The sequence below is a fragment of the Bos indicus x Bos taurus genome, chromosome 26, assembly GCF_003369695.1.
Source record: "Bos indicus x Bos taurus breed Angus x Brahman F1 hybrid chromosome 26, Bos_hybrid_MaternalHap_v2.0, whole genome shotgun sequence".
In the NCBI taxonomy this organism is placed as follows: Eukaryota; Metazoa; Chordata; class Mammalia; order Artiodactyla; family Bovidae; genus Bos; species Bos indicus x Bos taurus.
The window spans coordinates 5,479,472-5,499,840 of NC_040101.1; the positions used below are offsets into that span (position 1 = coordinate 5,479,472).

The 20,369-nt window shown below is 45.7% G+C and overlaps 1 protein-coding gene across 2 annotated transcripts in view; it reads right to left on the bottom strand.

The window, feature by feature from the left end:
* The window catches only part of DOCK1 (dedicator of cytokinesis 1), a 554,660-nt gene that overhangs the window by 408,117 nt on the left and 126,174 nt on the right, over positions 1-20,369 (bottom strand). For both annotated transcript variants that reach the window (XM_027528650.1, XM_027528651.1), the window contains exon 23: positions 17,904-18,012. In XM_027528650.1, the coding sequence (XP_027384451.1) occupies positions 17,904-18,012 (109 nt within the window). The remainder of the gene's footprint in view (positions 1-17,903; positions 18,013-20,369) is intronic.

Here is a 20,369-nt window from a genome sequence, read left to right on the forward strand (position 1 = left end):
AGGTCAGTGGTCGGGGCTGGGAGCAGTGGGTGGGGTTGAGGGAAGGGGCGGGGCTGGGAGCAGTGGGTGGGGTTGAGGGCAGGGGCGGGGCTGAGGAGCAGTGGGTGGGGCTGGGAGCAGTGGGCGGGGCTGGTGCCCATCAGGAGAGGCAGGACCCAGGTGGAGTAGGCACCAGAGGCATCCCCAGGACCAAGAAGAGGGCCAAGGGAAACGGAAGGGCCTCCGGGACCTGGAGGTCGTTAGGGAAAACCAGGGCTGCTGCAGAGCTGCAGAAACACCTGCACATCCTCCCCACACCAGGAGCAGGGGACACTGCCTTAGGCCTTAAATTCCAAGATCCCTGTTGAGGTTTACCCCAAGACCCCTGCTTTCTGGTTCTTTGCTTTTCGTTAATGATCACTGCTGATTATTTTGGTTGAGCTTTTTGGTGTCATGTAACATCAATTAATTCCTTTTTTTTTTAAGATTAGTTTTTGACATGAACTACTTTTAAGATCTTGGACTTCCCTGGTGGCTCAGACGGTAAAGCATCTGCCTACAGTGAGGAAGACCTGGGTTCGATCCCTGGGTCAGGAAGATCCTCTGGAGAAGGAAATGGCAACCCACTCCAGTACTCTTGCCTAGAAAATCCCATGGACAGAGGAGCGTAGTAGGCTACAGTCCATGAGGTCACAAAGAGTCGGACACGACTGAGCAACTTCACTTCACTTCACTTTTAAGGTCTCTATTGAATTTGTTATAGTATTGCTTCTGTTATTTTATGTTTTTGTCTTTTCTGGTACCAAGGCATATGGGATCTTAGCTGCTCGACCAGGAATCGAACCTGTACCCCCTGCATTGGAAGGCAGAGTCTTAACCACTGGACAACCAGGGAAGTCTCAGTAGTTCTGAATTTGTCAGCATCTCGTTGGATACTGGTTTGGTCCAACCAGCAAGTCTCTCTGCAACAGGATGGTATCACCTACTCTGTGAAAAGAAGTTCAAACACACTGTGTGAGGAAACCAAGCAGGGAACGGCACTGGCCAGGTATTTATCACCGGCTTATTGTAAATCACATGCATAATCCTTATAGAAACATAAAGAATTCAGACAAGATCATGACCAAGTGGCTGACAGTGAGTAACCGCACAGCAGTAGATTTATGTGTATTATTTTAGAGGACTTTCCTCTTTTGTTCGGAGAAGGCAATGGCACCCCACTCCAGTACTCCTGCCTGGAAAATCCCATGGACGGAGGAGCCTGGTAGGCTGCAGTCCATGGGGTCGCAAAGAGACAGCCAGGGCTGAGCGACTTCACTTTCACTTTTCACATTCACGCATTGGAGAAGGAAATGGCAACCCACTCCAGTGTTCTTGCCTGGAGAATCCCAGGGACGGGGGAGCCTGGTGACCTGCCGTCTATGGGGTCACACAGAGTCGAACACGACTGAAGTGACTTAGCAGACTCTTTTGTTGTTACCTGTCTTTGAGAAGCAATCAAAATAAAGAAATGAAATTTTCATTTAAAAATAGTCTTCTAGTTTCTGTTGACTCAAGACTGTGTGTGAGAAAAAGTTTTAACAATGAAGCACAAAAAACACTCAGCTCCCACCCCAGATCACTGCAACACAGCGTTGCTGGCTGCCCTGGGGGTACCTCCGATTGTAGAGGAAATTGTAGGAACACGGGAAACGAGAAGGGGTAAGTACCTGACACATATCCAAGACACACCTAAAGGGGAAATTGCAGTAAACAAATCTTATAACATGGAACTCTGCTGAACCAGTGGTTTGTCTTCATGTCCCAAAAAAAATATGGCAGAAAGAAGAAGGGGCCGACGGGTAGACCACATAAATCAGCAAAGTGATTGTCAAGGGGGATGGAGCCACAGTGCTGCTCCCCTGAAGGACGCATTGATGGGAACACATCACAAGAGCCATGACCCACCAGGAACCAACCAGATGATCCGCCTGACAAATAGCAGCAAGAATAGTATTTTTTTTTAACTTAAAATGAATCATTTAAAAGAAAAATAATGAAAGGACTTGGCAGTCACCTAATTTCTCAGTCATAGCACCTCTGTACTTAATCTTGAGTGGTGACCCTATAAAATGTGTAATGCCACAATGTGTATTTCCTGGAATTCTATGAAAATCTCATTTTCCAAAATTAATTGCACTTTAGTTACATTTTATTTAATCAGATGATGAGAAGTGCTGCTCTTCCTTAATCACATTGGAGAGAAGACAATTTATGCTTCAAAAAAAATTAGCAAGTCTAACTAAGAATCAATCACTGTATCTACAGGTTACACAGGCAGGAATGAAAGCTGCTTGATTTTAATAAGATATGCCTTTTATAGCCTTCTCTTTCCTTTACCGCGCCCCTAATTCAATGTACCATATTGGATGTGTAGGATTTCCCAAGGGAAAAATAATTCTCCTTGAATTATAAAACTGTCACATTCACAGTTCATAGAGAATAATACTGCTCAGCTTCTCATCAAAATTGGTCTGCCTGGCACTGGATTCTAAAGTTTACAGTGTAACTTATAAACTGATTTGGGAATATCACAGAAAAGCCATGGGCTGAAGAAGGGAAATTCAAGGACTGACCCTCCCTCCCAGGACAACTCTGGTTATGGTTTCGTCACTAAGTCATGTCTGACTCTTGTGACCCCATAAACTGTTGCCTGCCAGGCTCCACTGTCCATGGGATTCTCCAGGCAAGAATACTAGAGGGGGTTGCCATTCCCTTCTCCACAGGACAACTCTATCCCTGCGTAAATTCCTGAAAAAACTCAGATGTGACTTTGCGTGCATGCTAAGTTGCTTCAGTCACGTCCGACCCTTTGTGACCCTGTGGAGCATAGCCCACCAGGCCCCTCTGTCCATGGGATTCCCCAGGCACGGATGTGAACTTCCCACTCCCCAGCTCCCATATTAACTACATACCAGTGTTAACTACTTGAGAGCTTTTAAAATTCAACATCTAGTCCAAGATTTCATCCATACACACACGAAAGTAATTTATTCCATCATAAAGTTCTGAAAAATGGCTTTAATGAAACTTTGAAATTATTTGATATAATGGAGCTGATCATTTTTTAAACTCAATTATGAATTTATTTTTTCATACTTTCTAATGCTCTAGCACTAGCCAACTTGTTTCTCAGTAAAATTCTTCCTGGGCATATTTAAGGGCTGATCTCTTCTCAGGTCTCAGCCTGGGCTACTTGGCATGCAGGTTGGAACACCAAACCTAAATGAGGGCTTTAAGTACCCTTTCCATCAGCCCAGTAGACAGGTCTGGAGAATAGCTACAGAAACCATTTTACAAAGTCACAAATTAGAATTGGCTTCAGCTACACTCACCAATGTCAGGTCAACCCCCCTGCTGGCTGCTTTATCCCTCTCTCTCCACTCTTTGCAGCAGGAACCCTCTACTTCTCTTTCAACCTCCTTGAGTGTTTTCCTTCCAGGGATGGTCCCTCCTTTACAGGAGGAAGGTTAATGAGGGGGTCTTTCTGAAGATAATTTTAGCCTTGAAAAGCTAGACAATCTGGGTCTTCTAGGATTATAAATAGTAAGAAAAAATACAAGCCTCAGACTAGTGGTGGCCATTCTTCCCTCAAATAGAGAGAAGAGAGTACTGAGCCTGTGTGCATGGGTGCTCAGTAGCTGAGTTGTGTCTGTCTCTTTTGCGACTCCATAAACTATAGCCTGCCAGACTCCTCTGTCCATGGGATTTCCCAGGCAAGAATACTGCAGTGGGTTGCCATTTCCTACTCCAGGGGATCTTCCTGACCCAGGGATCAAACCTGTGTCTCCTTCATGGGCAGGTCGATTTTATACCACTGAGCCACCTGGGAAGCCACTGAGCCAAGAGCAAGGATTTCTTTTCTTCTGGGTGGCGGGGGCGGGGGAGGCACTCTACGCGGCATGTGGAATCTTAGTTCCCTGACCAGAGGTTGAACTCACACCCTCTGCAGTAGAAGCAGGAGACAACCACTGAACCACCAAGGAAGTCTCCAAAAGCGAGGACGTCTTTCAGCCCCTCCTTGGGCACAGTCATGACCAAAGCCTTGACCTACCCAATGACATGAATCAGTTACTGTCCTTCTTTCTGAAGTGAATATGAATTGAGTTTATACATTTAGACTACTGCAGCTTTTCAGTAAGTCCTGAAGTCACAGAGTGTCAGTCCTCTGATGTTCTCCTTTAGAACAGAGTGGAATATTCTGGGTCTTCTGCTTCTGGTGTCCCTTTAAAATCAATTTGTCAACAGCAAAACAGTAACTTGCTGAAATTTTTGACTTGGGATGACATGGAGTCTACAGATCAAGCTGGAAAGACCCAACACCTTAAAAATATTCAGTCTTCTTACCCAAGAACTGGAATATCTTGCCATTTACTTAGCTCTTGTTTGAGGTTTATGTTATTTGCAATTAAAAGGGGCTACCATCCACAGAAACTCAGTAAAAACCTACAAACACATTCAAGTGTTTGTAAAACACTTGAATAAAAAGCAGTCGACAAGCAAGGTACACAGGAGACCCTGTGTCTTCAGTTTACTGGGAGACCTAGGTTTAGATGGGTCAGACTGCTTTAGACTCCATTTAAAACTCCCTCATTTTTCCTAGAACAAAAATCTCAGGAGGAGCCCCAAGGGACAGCCGCAATCAATGTGAAGATCCCAGAGAAGAGTCAGTGGACCTGGGCTCCAAATGTTTCCGACAATGACTCTGCTTTTAAAACGCAGTGACTTTACATGATCGTGTTTTCTCCCCTCCCTTTCTGATGCCTTTTCGTTATCACTTTGATTGGGCACCATGGTGGTGCTGGGAGCATCATAAGTGATGACATGCATGGAAAGGTTCTGATGAGGGAGAGTGCTCCCCAAATGGAAGGGATTAGGATTATCTCCTGGTCCCTAATCCACCTGAACAGAAGCATCAGATAAGCTCTATCCAAAGCCTATGGGAGTCTGGGTTTGGTACTTTCCTTTTGGCCACCTGATGTGAAGAACGAACTCATTTGAAAAGACCCTGCAGCTGGGAAAGATTGAAGGCAGGAGGAGAAGGGGACAATAGAGGATGAGATGGTTGGATGGCATCACCACACCAAAGGACATGAGTTTGGGTAAACTCCAGGAGTTGGTGATGGACAGGGAGGTCTGGCGTGCTGTGGTCCATGGGGTCGCAAAGAGTCAGACACAATTGAGCGACTGAACTGAATGGAGCCAAGCATCTAAAGCAACAGGCTCTCTATCTACATAAGCACCTCCAGTCACCCAGCCAGCAGCACCACTAAGGAGACAGGAGACAAAGGGTGGAAACTGGACACTGCCTAAAGAGAATCAGAAAATGAGAGGCCGGTCCTAAACGATGGCCGTGCAGTTAGAAATGGCAGAGGGATACCCACGCAAAAGCATGTAAATAAATTATCAGCACATGAAAGCTGCCCAGGAACCCATTTCCCACAATGGAGTCAGGCAAAGTTACTAACACAGTGGCTCTAAGAAAGAGATAACTTTCAAGCAGGGTCTCAGGAGAAGCCTACCCTCAACGTCTACATATTGTAGAACCTTCACCGTTTCTTAAGATGTCTCTCCATCACGCCTGCATGCTCAGTCGTGTCCAACTCTTTGAGACCCTGTGGACTACAGCCCGCCAGGCTCCCCTGTCCATGGGATTCTCCAGGCAAGAATACTGGAGTGGGTGGCCATTTCCTCCTATAGAGGATCTTCCCAACCCAGGTATCGAAGCTGCATCTCCTGCATCAGCAGGCAGATTCTTGACCACTGCGCCACCAAGGAAGCCCTGTCTCTCCATCACACAGTAGCTTAAGCTAAAGATTTGGGAGATGACACCCCCTCTGCTTTTTCTCACCTCCCACATCAGAGCCACCACCACAGTCTGTAAACGACACCAGCAAGTCTCAACCCTCCTCTCAACACTCGTCACCAATCCAGGAACCCAATGTCTCAGCCACAGGCCATTTTGCCCCCAACCCCCACCCCAGGAGACACTTACCAATGTCCAGACACATCTCTGGTCGTTATTCGAGGAACTGCATATAGTGTGTAGAGGCCAGAGATTCTGCTAAATAACTCTGGTGTGCAAGACAGCGCCACAGCCAAGAAGGATGGGCCCTGGGTGTCAACAGTGTTGAGGACCTCACTGTAGTCCAGCCCCACGCAGGATCAATCACCCAGACCTGATGTCAGCCTCTCACCTTATCACGGCTGCCCCCATCCCTTCTGTAGACAGCAGTCAAATGGCCCTTTGAGAAGCCAAGTCAGGCCTGAGCATGACCTTTCCTGTGGCGTCCATGGATCCTGAGTGGGACCACAGGGCTCTGCCCTCACATGCTCACCTGCTTCCCTACGCTCTCCCAACATCCCACCTGGCCTCACGACCCATCTGTCCACCCACAACTGCTGATCGTACGGCCAGTCCTTGAAAGCAGCAAAGACCTTCCAGGCTGCTCTTCCTGGGGGAACCCAGGACATGTTCCCCCACCTAGTGCCTCTTTCACTCCTGAAAGGAAAGTGAAGTTGCTCAGTTGTGTCCAGCTCTTTGCAGCCCCATGGACTGTAGCCCTACCAGGCTCCTCCGTCCATGGGATTTTCCAGGCAAGAATACTGGAGGGGTTGCCATTTCCTTCTCTAGGAGATCTTCCCAACCCAGGGATTGAACCCGGGTGTCCTGCACTGTAGGCAGATGCTTTACCATCTGAGCCACAGGGAAGTCAAACCTTCCTTGAAACAACCTCCCACCTAACCCTAACCCTAACCCCTGATACGCCTTGTCATCCTATCCCTTACTTCCCTCAACAGGACGCAAGACAATCTCAAATTAGAGATTCATGTCTGTGCTGTGCTTAAAACCATACAACTACACACGTATGGGTTGGGTGATTTAATTTATATCTGTCTCACTGACTTAAATGTAATCATCATGAGGACACAGCCCACATCTGTCATATATGCTCTGTGTCCAGTGCCTGGCACACAGAATGAACATATGAGTAAATGAATTTCTGAAACAAATGAGTAAATAAATGACATGTGCTACACATAAAGCCATCCATGAGACCTGCTCATTTTCACAGAGCACAGAATAAACCCTGACTGCAACGGTGGAAGGAGAAGAGGGTGGGGTTGTGTCTGGTCCAGTGCCAGGGGGACACACAGGAGGCCGAGTGCAGATGAAGGGAGCTAGGGGAGAGAGCCCTGAAAGCCAAAGGCAAGGGGAAGGGGAAGGAATCACGTCACGGCCTGAGCACTGAAGCCAAGAACTAAAGAGAGCACTTTTCCACCAGTGAGCATCAAAGGGGACAGGCCAGGTAGCTGGGAAGGGCCTGGAATCCTGTAATCTCAAATCAAAGGCTGTTAATCCGACAGAGGTAGGAACATGTGGTAATCAACACGGAGGAAATTCATCACAAAATTAAACAAAAGATCAATGCCACCAACTACTCAATAAAATCATTCACTACAGGCTTAAACATGAACAGTTCCATGTTCACTACATGGAACAACAGACTGGTTCCAAATAGGAAAAGGAGTACATCAAGGCTCTATATTGTCACCCTGCTTATTTAACTTATAGGCAGAGTATATCATGAGAAACGCTGGGCTGGAAGAAGCAAAAGCTGGAGTCAAGATTGCCAGGAAAAACATCAATAACCTCAGATATGCAGATAATATCACCCTTATGGCAGAAAGTGAAGAGGAACTAAAAAGCCTCTGGATGAAAGTGAAAGAGGAGAGTGAAAAAGTTGGCTTAAAGCTCAACATTCAGAAAACAAAGATCATGGCATCCGGTCCCATCACTTCACGGCAAATAGATGGGGAAACAGTGGAAACAGTAGCTGACTTTATTTTTCTGGGCTCTAAAATCACTGCAGATGGTGATTGCAGCCATGAAATTAAAAGACACTTACTCCTTGGACGGAAAGTTATGAGCAACCTAGACAGCATATTAAAAAGCAGAGACATTACTTTGCCAACAAAGGTCCATCTAGTCAAGGCTATGGTTTTTCCAGTGGTCATGTATGGATGTGAGAGTTGGACTATAAAGAAAGTTGAGTGCAGAAGAATTGATGCTTTTGAACTGTGGTGTTGGAGAAGACTCTTGAGAGTCCCTTACTGCAAGGAGATCCAACCAGTCTATCCTAAAGGAAATCAGTCCTGGGTATTCATTGAAAGGACTGATGCTGAAGCTGAAACTCCAATACTTTGGCCACCTGATACGAAGAGCTGACTCATTTGAAAAGACCCTGATGCTGGGAAAGATTGAGGGCAGGAGGAGAAGGGGATGACAGAGGATGAGATGGTTGGATGGCATCACCAACTCAATGGACATGAGTCTGAGTAAGCTCCAGGAGTTGGTGATGGACAGGGAGGCCTGGCGTGCTGCAGTTCACAGGGTCGCAAAGAGTCAGACATGACTGAGCGACTGAACTGAACAGGCTTAAAATGCTAAAAGCAAAAATCGCAGTATTCAACAGTGGAAAAATTAGGATGATGAAATATCATTTGATTAAGCAAACAAACACACATCAATTCAGGCATCTGTTCTGAACTGGTATAGAGCCAGTATATATATGATTATAACTACTCATTAATATGGAAAAACACTCATGATACAATGATAAAAATGGAGTAAAGCAAACTGTATCTAGGTTGTAACAACTGATATAAAAACTCTCACACATGTGCACCATAACTTGGGTAAAAAGTCAACACAAAAAGGAGATCATGAAATAATGATAAAAGGGGGTAAAGTGAATCTTATCTGGGTTGTAAGTCTAAAAACTCTCATGCACATGCACTATGACTTAGGTAGAAAAACAATACAAACTGCTGGTTTGATTAGAGTGGAGAACAGAAATCATCTTGCTTCCCTCTAAGGCTGCATTTCCGCTATTGCTGCAGAGTCTTACCCACTTCCAATGGGGGTGGGGAGGCAGATGGCTAGGAAACATTGTCTGCAACAGATAGCTCCAGACAAAGTCTGCCCACATGGGTGGTCTCTCAAGTCTCCTAGGACAGTAGCCAAGATGATTGTGGAACTCCCCACCAGGAACTCTGGCCAAGAAGGAGATTCCAGAAATCCAACACTGGGCAAATGCTTTCCAAATTATAAATTGGAGGCAGTTGGAAGCCCCCATGTTGGGTAAGTTCAAATCACTTAGCCAGACTCTGGAACTCTGAGGAGTCTAGAAACCACAGACTGGAAAGCAGCATGGAAATGAACAACTGGAAGCATTTTGAGCCAAAGGTTTACCAAGCAAATGCCCTAGAATATTTTCTTCCCTTTATTTGTTCTTGCTGCTGATGCTTCTTTTTTGATGTGAATCATGACTTCACTTGTGTCTTATCATCTGTATACATGGAAAACTTGTGAAATCACAACAGTCTAGAACATTGGGCAGCGGAGGGCTAGTCCACAGGTGAAGACAGCCTGCAGGGGAACATCAGCACCTGCCCAGACTCCCACTCCCCACTCCTCCACTCTGGGGCAGCCAGGATGGTCCTAAGCACGAGTCCTGGCCCCGCCCACCTCAAAGATTGGCCAAGGATCAACACCAGCAGCACTCCTGGGAATGACTAGGAGGGAATCTGCACTTTCACAAGACCTCCAGGTGATGTGTGTACACACACTGGGAGCTGAGAAGCTCTAGCCCCTCTGGGGCCCAAACAGCTATGGTCCCAGGGTCAGCATGGCTCTGATGCTCCTCATGTATTTAGAATACATCCTTATCTCTGATGGTTGCCCCTTGGAAGGAAAGCTATGACAAACCTAGACAATGTATTAAAAAGCAGAGACATCACTTTGCCAACAAAGGTCCATATATTAAAAGCCATGGTCTTTCCAGTAATCAGGTACAGATGTGAGACCTGGACCATACAGAAGGCTAAGCACCAAAGAATTGATGCTTTCGAACTGTGGTGCTGGAGAAGACTCCTGAGAGTCACTTGGACTGCAAGGAGATCAAACCAGTCAATCCTAAAGGAAATCAACCCTGAATAGTCATTGGAAGGACTGATGCTGAAGCTGAAGCTCCAGTACTTTGGCCACCTGATGCGAAGAGCTGACTCATTAGAAAAGACCCTGATGCTGGGAAAGACTGAAGGCAAAAGGAAAAGGGGATAGTAAAAGATAAGATGGTTAGACAGCATCACTGACTCAATGAACATGAATCTGAGCAAATTCTAGGAGCTAGTGAAGGACAGGGAAGCCTGGCGTCCTGCAGTCCATGGGGTCACAAAGAGTCAGATACAACTTAGCAACTGAACAACAACTATGATGGTTCCCATATCTCACTGGCTGGCTTCCTTGGGGTCCAGAACCATCTGAGCTAAAGGAACTGGACTCAGCAGAACTCTCATCTCCTTACCTGGTTTGGCCACCAATCCTGCACGGAGACACCAAGGTTATGTAAGCAGGTGACTCCGTAGGATCAAATAGCTCCCAGGGCACCCAACACTGCAGTCCAGTCCTCAGTCCCACGAAGCAGGGGATGAGTGGAACCCCAGACAGAACCTGGGTTCTAGTGTGAAGGGCAGGCAATCACATAGAACACCACAGCCCGGGAGAGAAGGGCGCAGATTCACCGGGAGGGCAGCGAGTCACAGCCCAGGTGAGAAGGGTGCAGATTCACTGGGAAGGCAGCGAGTCACAGCCCAGGTGAGAAGGGCGCAGATTCACCGGGAGGGCAGCGAGTTCTGACAGCTCTGCTCCCGACCTCATAGACCTTCAGAGCATTTGGAAATCTGGATGGGCCCAGCTAAGCAGACAGAACAAGCTCTTTGCCATAGAGAAAGGGCCTGCCAGGGAGGTTACCGAGGCACTGTTCATGGAGAGGGAAGCTAGAAACAATCTAAGTGCCCAACTATAGCAGAAAACTAGTAAAATAATCTATGACACAACCATGAAGCAACATAACCTTAAAAAAGATGTCCTTCATGGCGGGCACAGTGGGGGAAGGGGAAGATGGGACAAAATGAGAGAGTAGCAAATTGGCATATATACATAACCATGTGTAAAAGAGATAGCTAGTGGGAAGCTGCATTATACAGCACAGGAAGCTCAGCTCCACGCTCTATGATGACCCAGAGCAGGAGGATGGGGAGGCTCCCAGAGGGAGGGGAGATGTGTATACTTCTGGCTCCTTCATGTTGCTGTGCAACAGAAACTTACACAACACTGTAAAGCAATTATCCTCCAATTAAATCAATAAATGAATAGATGTTCTTCAAAAATACTAAAGGATATATGTAAATGTATGTGAATAAAAGGCGAGTTGTAAAAGTATGTATATATAAACATTCACATGTGTCTGTAAATATCTGTACACATATATATGTAATCTCATACATCATCATAGACACATCACGATGCGAAGTAAGGAGGAAAAGCCCACAATTAGAAAGGAAAACACGCTGACACTGTAATTTATGGGCGGTGAGAAGACCAGTGAGTCTTGTTTTTCTTAATTGACCTTTTGGCATTTTCCACTTTTCTAACAAGATCACATTTTATATTTATACTGAGCTCAAGGACACAACAAATCCCTGATTTGTTTAAAACTGATAAGACTTCACATCCTTATAGAAATCTTGAATTCAGCACATGAAGTGGAAGATAGAGGGGTTCGGGAAATAGGGGCCAAGGCAGAACTGCTATTACTAGAGCAGAGGCCCTGAACAGGTCAGCAGTTAACCTGTGAAACCTGAGTTTCCCATCTGCAAGGAAATCGTATTATTTGTTTGTCATCATTCCTGGACTTCCCTGATGGCTCTAGTGGTAAAGAGCCCATCTGCCAACTCAAGAGACTCAAGAAAACGTGGGTTCAATCCCTGGATCTGGAAGATCCCCTGGAGGAGGAAATGTCAACCCACTCCAGTATTCTTGCTTGGAGAATCCCATGGACAGAAGAGCCTGGCAGGCTACAGTCCCTGAGGTCACAAAGAGTCGGACAAAACTGAGCAAGCACAATCAAGATCTAAGACATTCAGAGAGTTTTTCAGAGGGCAAACATATATGAAACTTACAAGTTCGTGAGAAGCAGTCATGAACCCCAGATGCTAGCTTAGAAATGGACATAAAGTAGCCAAAACTCTTGATAAGGAAAAATTTTAAATAAAATAGAAGACAAATATGTGTACTTCAAGTCCAGATATTAATTTTTAAGCAAATGAAAACCATACTGATTGGAGGGCAAAGACCATCCCACAACTGCATTTACTACTATGCCAGTACAGCTTATTTCCAACACACTTCCTTCCTGAGAAGGCCAGGCAGACGTGGGACCACCAGTAGCAAGAAAGGCGAGAGATGAGGAAGCTGGTGCCCCAGGAACAACCCCTGGAAGGACGGCAAAGTCTCAGGTGTCTGTGTGCCCAGCTCAGCTCAGGGGCCTCAAATTCAATCCATCCTCGCCCCAGTCCAGACTACACGCTGGGCAAGAAATTCACTGAGCGCCAGGAACCTGTGCCTTTACTTGACGATGGAAGACACACAGAAAACTAATAATATTTCATATGAAACCAAACAGGAAAGACGGCGAAAGAAATAGAAAGGATGGTAAAGAACAGTGTTCTTCAAATGTGGGTTGAGATACACTTGCTCTTTAGGAAATAAATTTAGCGCCTGTCAACCAGCAATTTTTTTTAGTGAAATACATTAGTTCAGAATAGACTAAAAAATACCAGAATAGAATAGAAAATGCCAGAATACATCACATGGGATAAGGGGTAAGCACTGCTGCATGAAAGACTTTCCAGCTTCACACACACACCACACACAGCAATGCATTTTTTCCTGTGGATAAGTATCACTGTAGCCCTCGATAGAAGGTTCGAGAATCCTCTGGGCAGACTGCCCAGTTTGCAGGGTAGTCTTTCCTAGGATAATCCCACAGAGCTGTAAGATTTGTGGACTGGAGTTAAAATGTCAGTGCTTGTATTAATTCTGATGGCTACACCCCAAATGCCCCAAATCTAGCACTGAGATCCACGTGTGGTAAAGAAACTGAAGCCCCTGCAGTAAACATGGGTGGGGGGCCATCACTGAGACCCCTCAGGAAGCCTCAGGACCAGCGCACTGAACTGCCTTTATCCTCCTTCGGACAAACCCAACGTCTGGGGCACGGTGTCAAAGTTTTTTAGTTGCTTTACACCCCCACCAAAAACAAAACTTAGGACATATCCATTTCAATGAAAAGCTCCATGGGAAGTGAAGCTGATGTCTTTATAGCCCTAGAGGATATGATCCAGACCTGCTATCTGTCAATGTGGATGATCGGTCATGGGTCCTGTTTCTGATCCATGGGATCACTGGTGCCCAGGGACACTCTCTAGGGGAATGGAATGTGGCTCTGGAACCAGGCAATCTGGGCCTCCGTCATCCATACACCCAGTCCCACAACTTCGGGCAAGTTCATTAATAACTCTAGATGTCTTCATCTAAAATCCATGACCATACCGTGGAACAGGGTTACTCTTAAGGATCACACAAGATGCTAAAGATAAGAAAGCACTCAGAACAGCAAGTGATCAGTGAACATCAGCTGTGGCTGTTCCGGCTGTTAGAGTTCATGCTTCTTTCTAGCCACTGTTGGAATCCATCCTTCCAGAGGCTTCTGGGCATCCAGAGGGATGCTCTACTTGTGTTTCTAAAAACCAAAGGCTAGGAGAGTTGACTGCATTGACTGTGAAGCAGAAACTGGAAGCTGACCCATTTCTCCAGGCAGCTGGAGAACATCACGACTTCATGAGAAAAAGAAGGCCATCGCCGGATGTGAGTTTGGGGAAATGCTGAAATACAGTCAGGGAACAAGATGGTCAGGCACAGCACCGAGGGCGTAGAGGGTACAGAGAGGGGCTGCCATAACGTCATCCAGAGCACCCGAGCACCTGGCTCAGCGTAGTCACGGTCGTGGTGAGCAGAGGAAGAGACAGCAATGGAAGGGGATGACCACGTCTGGCTTGGAGAGGCCGCAGGTGAAGGGTCACTGGGATATACCTGGAGGAGAGGCAGACAGTGAGCACGCGGGGTGGAGCAGAGAACAGAAGCAGAAGACACCTGCCACAGGTCCAAGGGTCGGCTCACAGGGAGGAGGACACGGGGAAGTGTGATGGCCAAGAGGGCTCCGCGAAGCGCCTGCAGAGAATGTCTGGGGACGGCTGTGGGCAGGTGAAAGGGGCCATCTGATGTGCAGACAGAAGCTTCTAGACTAAATATATGTTGAAACTTCCACGCAGATTCCGTGTGTTTCCTGAAGTTAATTATAATCTGAATCTTCTCTTGCCTCCCCCTTTACTGAGATGTAAAATGCTAACCTGAATCCAGAAGGTGGGTGTCAGTGGTGGCTTCAGTTCTGAGGAGTTGACAGCAGGGAGCTCAGAGTGGTCACATCAAGCCACCCTGAATGACACCGGGAAGGTATGGACCAGGCTGACCTCCTGACTCACTCCTAACTGAAGTGGTGGCTTCAGTTCTGAGGAGGTGACAGCAGGGAGCTCAGAGCGGTCACATCAAGCCACCCTGAATGACACCGGGAAGGCATGGACCAGGCTGACCTCCTGACTCACTCCTAACTGAAGTGGTGGCTTCAGTTCTGAGGAGGTGACAGCAGGGAGCTCAGATCAGTCACATCAAGCCACCCTGAACGACACCGGGAAGGCATGGACCAGGCTGATCTCCTGACTCACAAATGGGTGCCTGCAGATCACCTCCTAGATCAAAGCAGCCAACCAGGACCACCCAGGGGAACAAAGTTTAACCCCCAAGAAAGGCTTTTTTCATAATTCCTCTACGTGAGATGACTCACAATTGTACTTCCATTTCCACAGAGCAAAACTTAGAAAGTTAAAAACTACAGAAAAACAGGATCCCATGATGGGAATTCTTAACTTTGGGAAGCTGAGAAAGCACCTATTGTGAAAGAACAAAATACAAAATTAGCAGAAGGGTGGCAACATTTCACACAACACTCAGTCATCTGTCTTGCAGATGTAAGCCTTGCATCAGTGCACAAACGTCACTGAATTCACCGTGTCCTATAATAAAACACCCACCAAAGGAAGGACTTCCAAGTCTACAGTTACTAAATGTCTTGACATCCAGAGAGGTGGGCAGACACAAGTCAAGCCCAATCAAAGTTAATAATCTAACAGTATATTTAGAAATCTAAAAGAATTTCTGGGCTCAAAAATCTAAAAGAATTTCTGGGCTTCCTGTCATTTGTATCTATTCTTAGACTCCCAGCCTCTGTTTTTTCCGAAATGCCACAGGATTTAGGAGTAAATGTACCAAACACACTGTTAATTTTAACCTCAGGACAACAAGGCAGCTTTAGGCAATAAGTTGGACTTCCCTGGTGGCTCAGATGGTAAAGAATCTGTCCGCAATGTAGGAGACCTAGGTTTAATCCCTGGGATAGGAAGATTCTATGAAGAAGGAAATGGCAAACCACTCCAGTATTCCTGCCTGGAGAATTCCATGGACAGAGGAGCCTGGCGGGCTACTGTCCATGGGGTCGCCAAAAAGTCAGAGACAACTGAGCGACTTTCACTTTCAGGCAGTAAGTTGCCAAAATAATTAAGCCACAACTTGAAAATAGGCACGATGCAGCTTTCTCTGTGGACCACCAGCTCTACATCACGACAGAAATGATGCCAAGGGACCACAGCTCCTCCAGACAGCAGCATCACCTCTGAGATGAAAGGATCGTTATGACTCCTCACGTTAAGTGACACTGGTTCCCCTGGTCACAGCAATGCAACACACACCTGAGTACATGGACATGTTTGTTCGACACTTAAAAGCTGGGAAACCACTTTCCCACAACAGTTTTAAGACAATAGCCATAAGGATGCTTCCTGAAATGACACATTAAAAGAACATTCAAAAAGGAACATGAGAACACAGCAGGCTTCAGGAAGCAGTGGAACGAAAGCTAAGAGTTAATCATTTGGAAGACTCTTGTCCTCAGAATCACAATAAACGAAAATTCTGAAAGAGATGGGAATACCAGACCACCTGATCTGCCTCTTGAGAAATTTGTATGCAGGTCAGGAAGCAACAGTTAGAATTGGACATGGAACAACAGACTGGTTCCAAATAGGAAAAGGAGTACGTCAAGGCTGTATATTGTCACCCTGCTTATTTAACTTATATGCAGAGTACATCATGAGAAACGCTGGACTGGAAGAAACACAAGCTGGAATCAAGATTGCCTGGAGAAATATCAATAACCTCAGATATGCAAATGACACCACCCTTATGGCAGAAAGTGAAGAGGAACTCAAAAGCCTCTTGATGAAAGTGAAAGAGGAGAGTGAAAAAGTTGGCTTAAAGCTCAACATTCAGAAAACGAAGATCATGGCATCCGGTCTCATCACTTCATGGGAAACAGAGAGGAAACAGTGGAAACAGTGTCAGACTTTATTTTTCTGGGCTCCAAAATCACTGCAGATGGTGACTGCAGCCATGAAATTAAAAGACGCTTACTCCTTGGAAGGAAAGTTATGACCAACCTAGATAGCATATTCAAAAGCAGAGACATTACTTTGCCAACAAAGGTTCGCCTAGACAAGGCTATGGTTTTTCCTGTGGTCATGTATGGATGTGAGAGTTGGACTATGAAGAAGGCTGAGCACCAAAGAATTGATGCTTTTGAACTGTGGTGTTGGAGAAGACTCTTGAGAGTCCCTTGGACTGCAAGGAGATCCAACCAGTCCATTCTGAAGGAGACCAGTCCTGGGATTTCTTTGGAAGGAATGATGCTAAAGCTGAAACTCCAGTACTTTGGCCACCTCATGCAAAGAGTTGACTCATTGGAAAAGACTCTGATGCTGGGAGGGATTGGGGGCAGGAGGAGAAGGGGATGACAGAGGATGAGATGGCTGGATGGCATCACTGACTCGATGGACGTGAATCTGAGTGAACTCCGGGAGTTGGTGATGGACAGGGAGGCCTGGCGTGCTGCGATTCATGGGGTCGCAAAGAGTCGGACACGACTGAGCGACTGATCTGATCTGATCTGTCCTCGGAAGGAATCAGCATGGGCAACACATGCAGACTACATGGCTTCTTCTGCAGTAAGTCAGCCACATGGAAATTTCCAGAAAGGGGGATGCTAGGGAGTGTGTGGGCTCTGGGTTGATCTGTGGGCTTCCCCCATGCCCTGCCCCCTGACACCTCTACCCCTAACATGTCCTGAAGACCACCCAGACCCCACCTTTGGGATAAAGGCATCTTGATCCCACAGAGGACCACAGGGCAAGAACAGATAATGAGGTGATGAGAAGAGCAGGACCACGGGAAGGCTGGATCCAGACTTGCTGGAGGACGAAGACGTACCACTATGGGCACAGCTTCGTCTGAGATCTGGCGGATGCCTGGGGCCCCTACAGCCTCAGCCTCCCACTCCCGCTCAGATACTGAGATGCCCTGACAACAGACACAAAAACACTGTTCTCATCCACTTCCCCACCCTTCCATGAGGAAACTGAGACCCTCTCCCCACGGAGAGACAAAGAGCAATGGCAGGGACTTCCCTGGCGGTCCAGCGGTTAAGACTCCATGCTTCAACTGCAGGGGGCGTGCGTTGAATCCCTGGTTGGAGAACTAAGATCCCACATGCTGAGCGGCGCAGCCAAATTTTAAACAATCAAATTTAATTAAAGAAAAAAAAGCAAGAGCAATGGTAGCAAAATTTAAGAGCAGCTACAGAGAAAACAAAGAGAATCCCATTACAGGCACCACGATTACGGTCATTGCAAAGCCACTCCCGGTAAGTCCAGGTTTCGTAGGACGCGCAGTCCCTGCTTTCCTGGGCCCGCGGGGAACCCCGCGTCTAAGAGCGGCCCGCACGCAGTCGGCGCTGCCGCACCCGAGGGCCTACCTTCACCCGGACGGTCTGGTCCGACACGCTGCTCATCATATCGCTGATGGACCGGAAGAGCTGCAGCAGGGACTCCACGAAATCAGCCTCTCCTTTGTTCTCATAGAGCCTGCAAAGGAACACACGGGATCTGTGGGCCGGGCACAGGCACACGGCCGCCTTCTGCTCCCACGTCCACAGACGCTAGAGGTGCCGCTGGGCTGGTAAGGTAGACCGGGACAGAACGTCCTCAGCGTCCACGGAACACGGCAGAGGACTGGGCAGTGAGGGCATGATCTGGACCATGCAGCCAGGAAGGTCTGCCTCCGTGCTGAAGAAGCTGATCTTCAGTCACTCTATTTATTGTCTTTTGTCTACATTCTACAAGTCTGAAAACCAGAGAAATGTAGTAAAAAGGGAGGGAAGGAGAGAAAGGGGAAGGAGGAGAGAGAGGAAGGAAGAAGGGAGAAATCCAGCTTTAATGTTGCCCCGCAGAGATCTCATTATTAACATCTCAGCATATATTCTGCGCGTGTTTCTTAAACCCATGTCAAATAACAGACTATCACAAAGACACCAAGTTTACCGTGATTTCAGAATCATTCAAAAATGACACTGTAAGAATAAATGCAAAAAATTACTTGATCTCAGAGTAATGATACTATATTATCATTGAATGATATTCTTTCATCATAGAATTGGTGGTTCTGGGAAAACATTCAAAAGGTAGAACATATTCAATAAATGGATAATAAAGAAGTTGTACATTGGTTCCATGCATGCAAATACATGTTGCTAATTGTAAATAAGTTTCATCTATAAATAATTTATTAGCAGATACTTCAAGCTGCCGTGTTACTAAAAACCAACACATTTGCATTTTAAAATGCTGCAACGCAGATGTTTTATTAATATAGACTAGCTTTCTGCCTAATTAAAAGTATACCATACCTGAAAACTTGTGTACAATGGAAAATTTTGTAAACTAAGTGATAATTAATTACCCTAGAGGTAATCTTATATTTAAATGAGTTCCATTGTAAGGAAACAAAGTCTGTCTAAAATGGGGAATTGCAAACTAGTGTATCTGTTTTGCAAAAAACTTTCAAAGAGGGGCTTGTATAAACAGTACCCAACAATGACACTTATGAACTCATGAATTTCTGCCTGCTGGTAAAATTAAGCACAGTTTGACAGACTGGTGCAAATACTTGGGGAGGTTTCTAGCATATACTCAGCCATTCTCCTCCACCCCCTCTGCCCCAGTATATCTGCCAATTCCTAAGGCTCAATGGGGCTGGGCACTGAAAACCAAACTGAAAACATCTGTAAAGCAAAGTAGAGTTTTTATCAGTCTCCAGAGATAAAGAACTCAGTTTGAAAAATGCCAGGGAGAAGGGCCCAGATAACACAGCAGACTCTCGTTGAAAGCCCTGGAAAACCAAAGGAAAACTGCATAAGACTGAGGCTTACAAAGGCTACACACAGCCTCTGTAGCCTAAGCGTTCAGTCCACTTCTCTGCCTAGAAAAGATCAGTCCTCTCTAGAAGAAGATCACATCACCTGGGGCTTTGACAGTTGTATATGTTCACAGTCCCATATTCAAACAAGCTACTAAACACAGCAAAATACCATGTGGCCAAATCAAAGAAGGAAAAGACAACAGAAACAGATACCCAGGTGGTCAAGATACTGTAGTTAGCAAGTAGTTACATCTTGTCACAAGAATGTCAAAATAAATATAAGCATTATAGCATTATGCTGCAAAACAGAAAAGATGGAAAACATAGAAAACTGGAAATATGGAAAATAGAGAGATGGAGAAAACAGAAGGCAAGATAAAAAAATTCTTGTAGAAAAATGAATGTATAAAAAAAGATGAAAATTCTGAAACGAAATACAATATCTAAAATAAAGAATTCATTATATGGGTAAAATTGAGATTAGACATTGTTAGAAACAGAATCAGTGAAATGGAAGACAATCAACAGGAAAATAAACAGAAGAGAAAGAAAACCTAGAAACGTGTGCTAAGATACGTAGGACATATTGAAGACAGCTCAGATACATGTAACTGAAGTTACAGAAGAAAATGACAGGTACAATGTGACAAATGAAACATTAGAAGCGATAATGGCCATGAATTTGTTGAAACTAATATAAGCGACAATCCAAAATTCAAGAAACTCTCAGAATCCAACGTAGGGTAGATAAAAAGCAAATCATTCCTAAGCAATCCATAGTAAAATTGCTAATAACCACAGAAAAAAAAGAGAAAAATGGCAAACATAGCTAGAAAACAGTTGTTAAAGATACCATTAGCTTCAAAGATGTAGCAGTAAGTCTGAAAGTTGACTTCTCACCAGAAATGATGGAAACCGAAAGAGAAAATAACACCTACAAGGAGAAAACAGCTGTCAATCTAGAATTCTCTATTAAATGAAAACATCCTTCAAAAACAAAAATGAAACCAACAATTTTCATTTA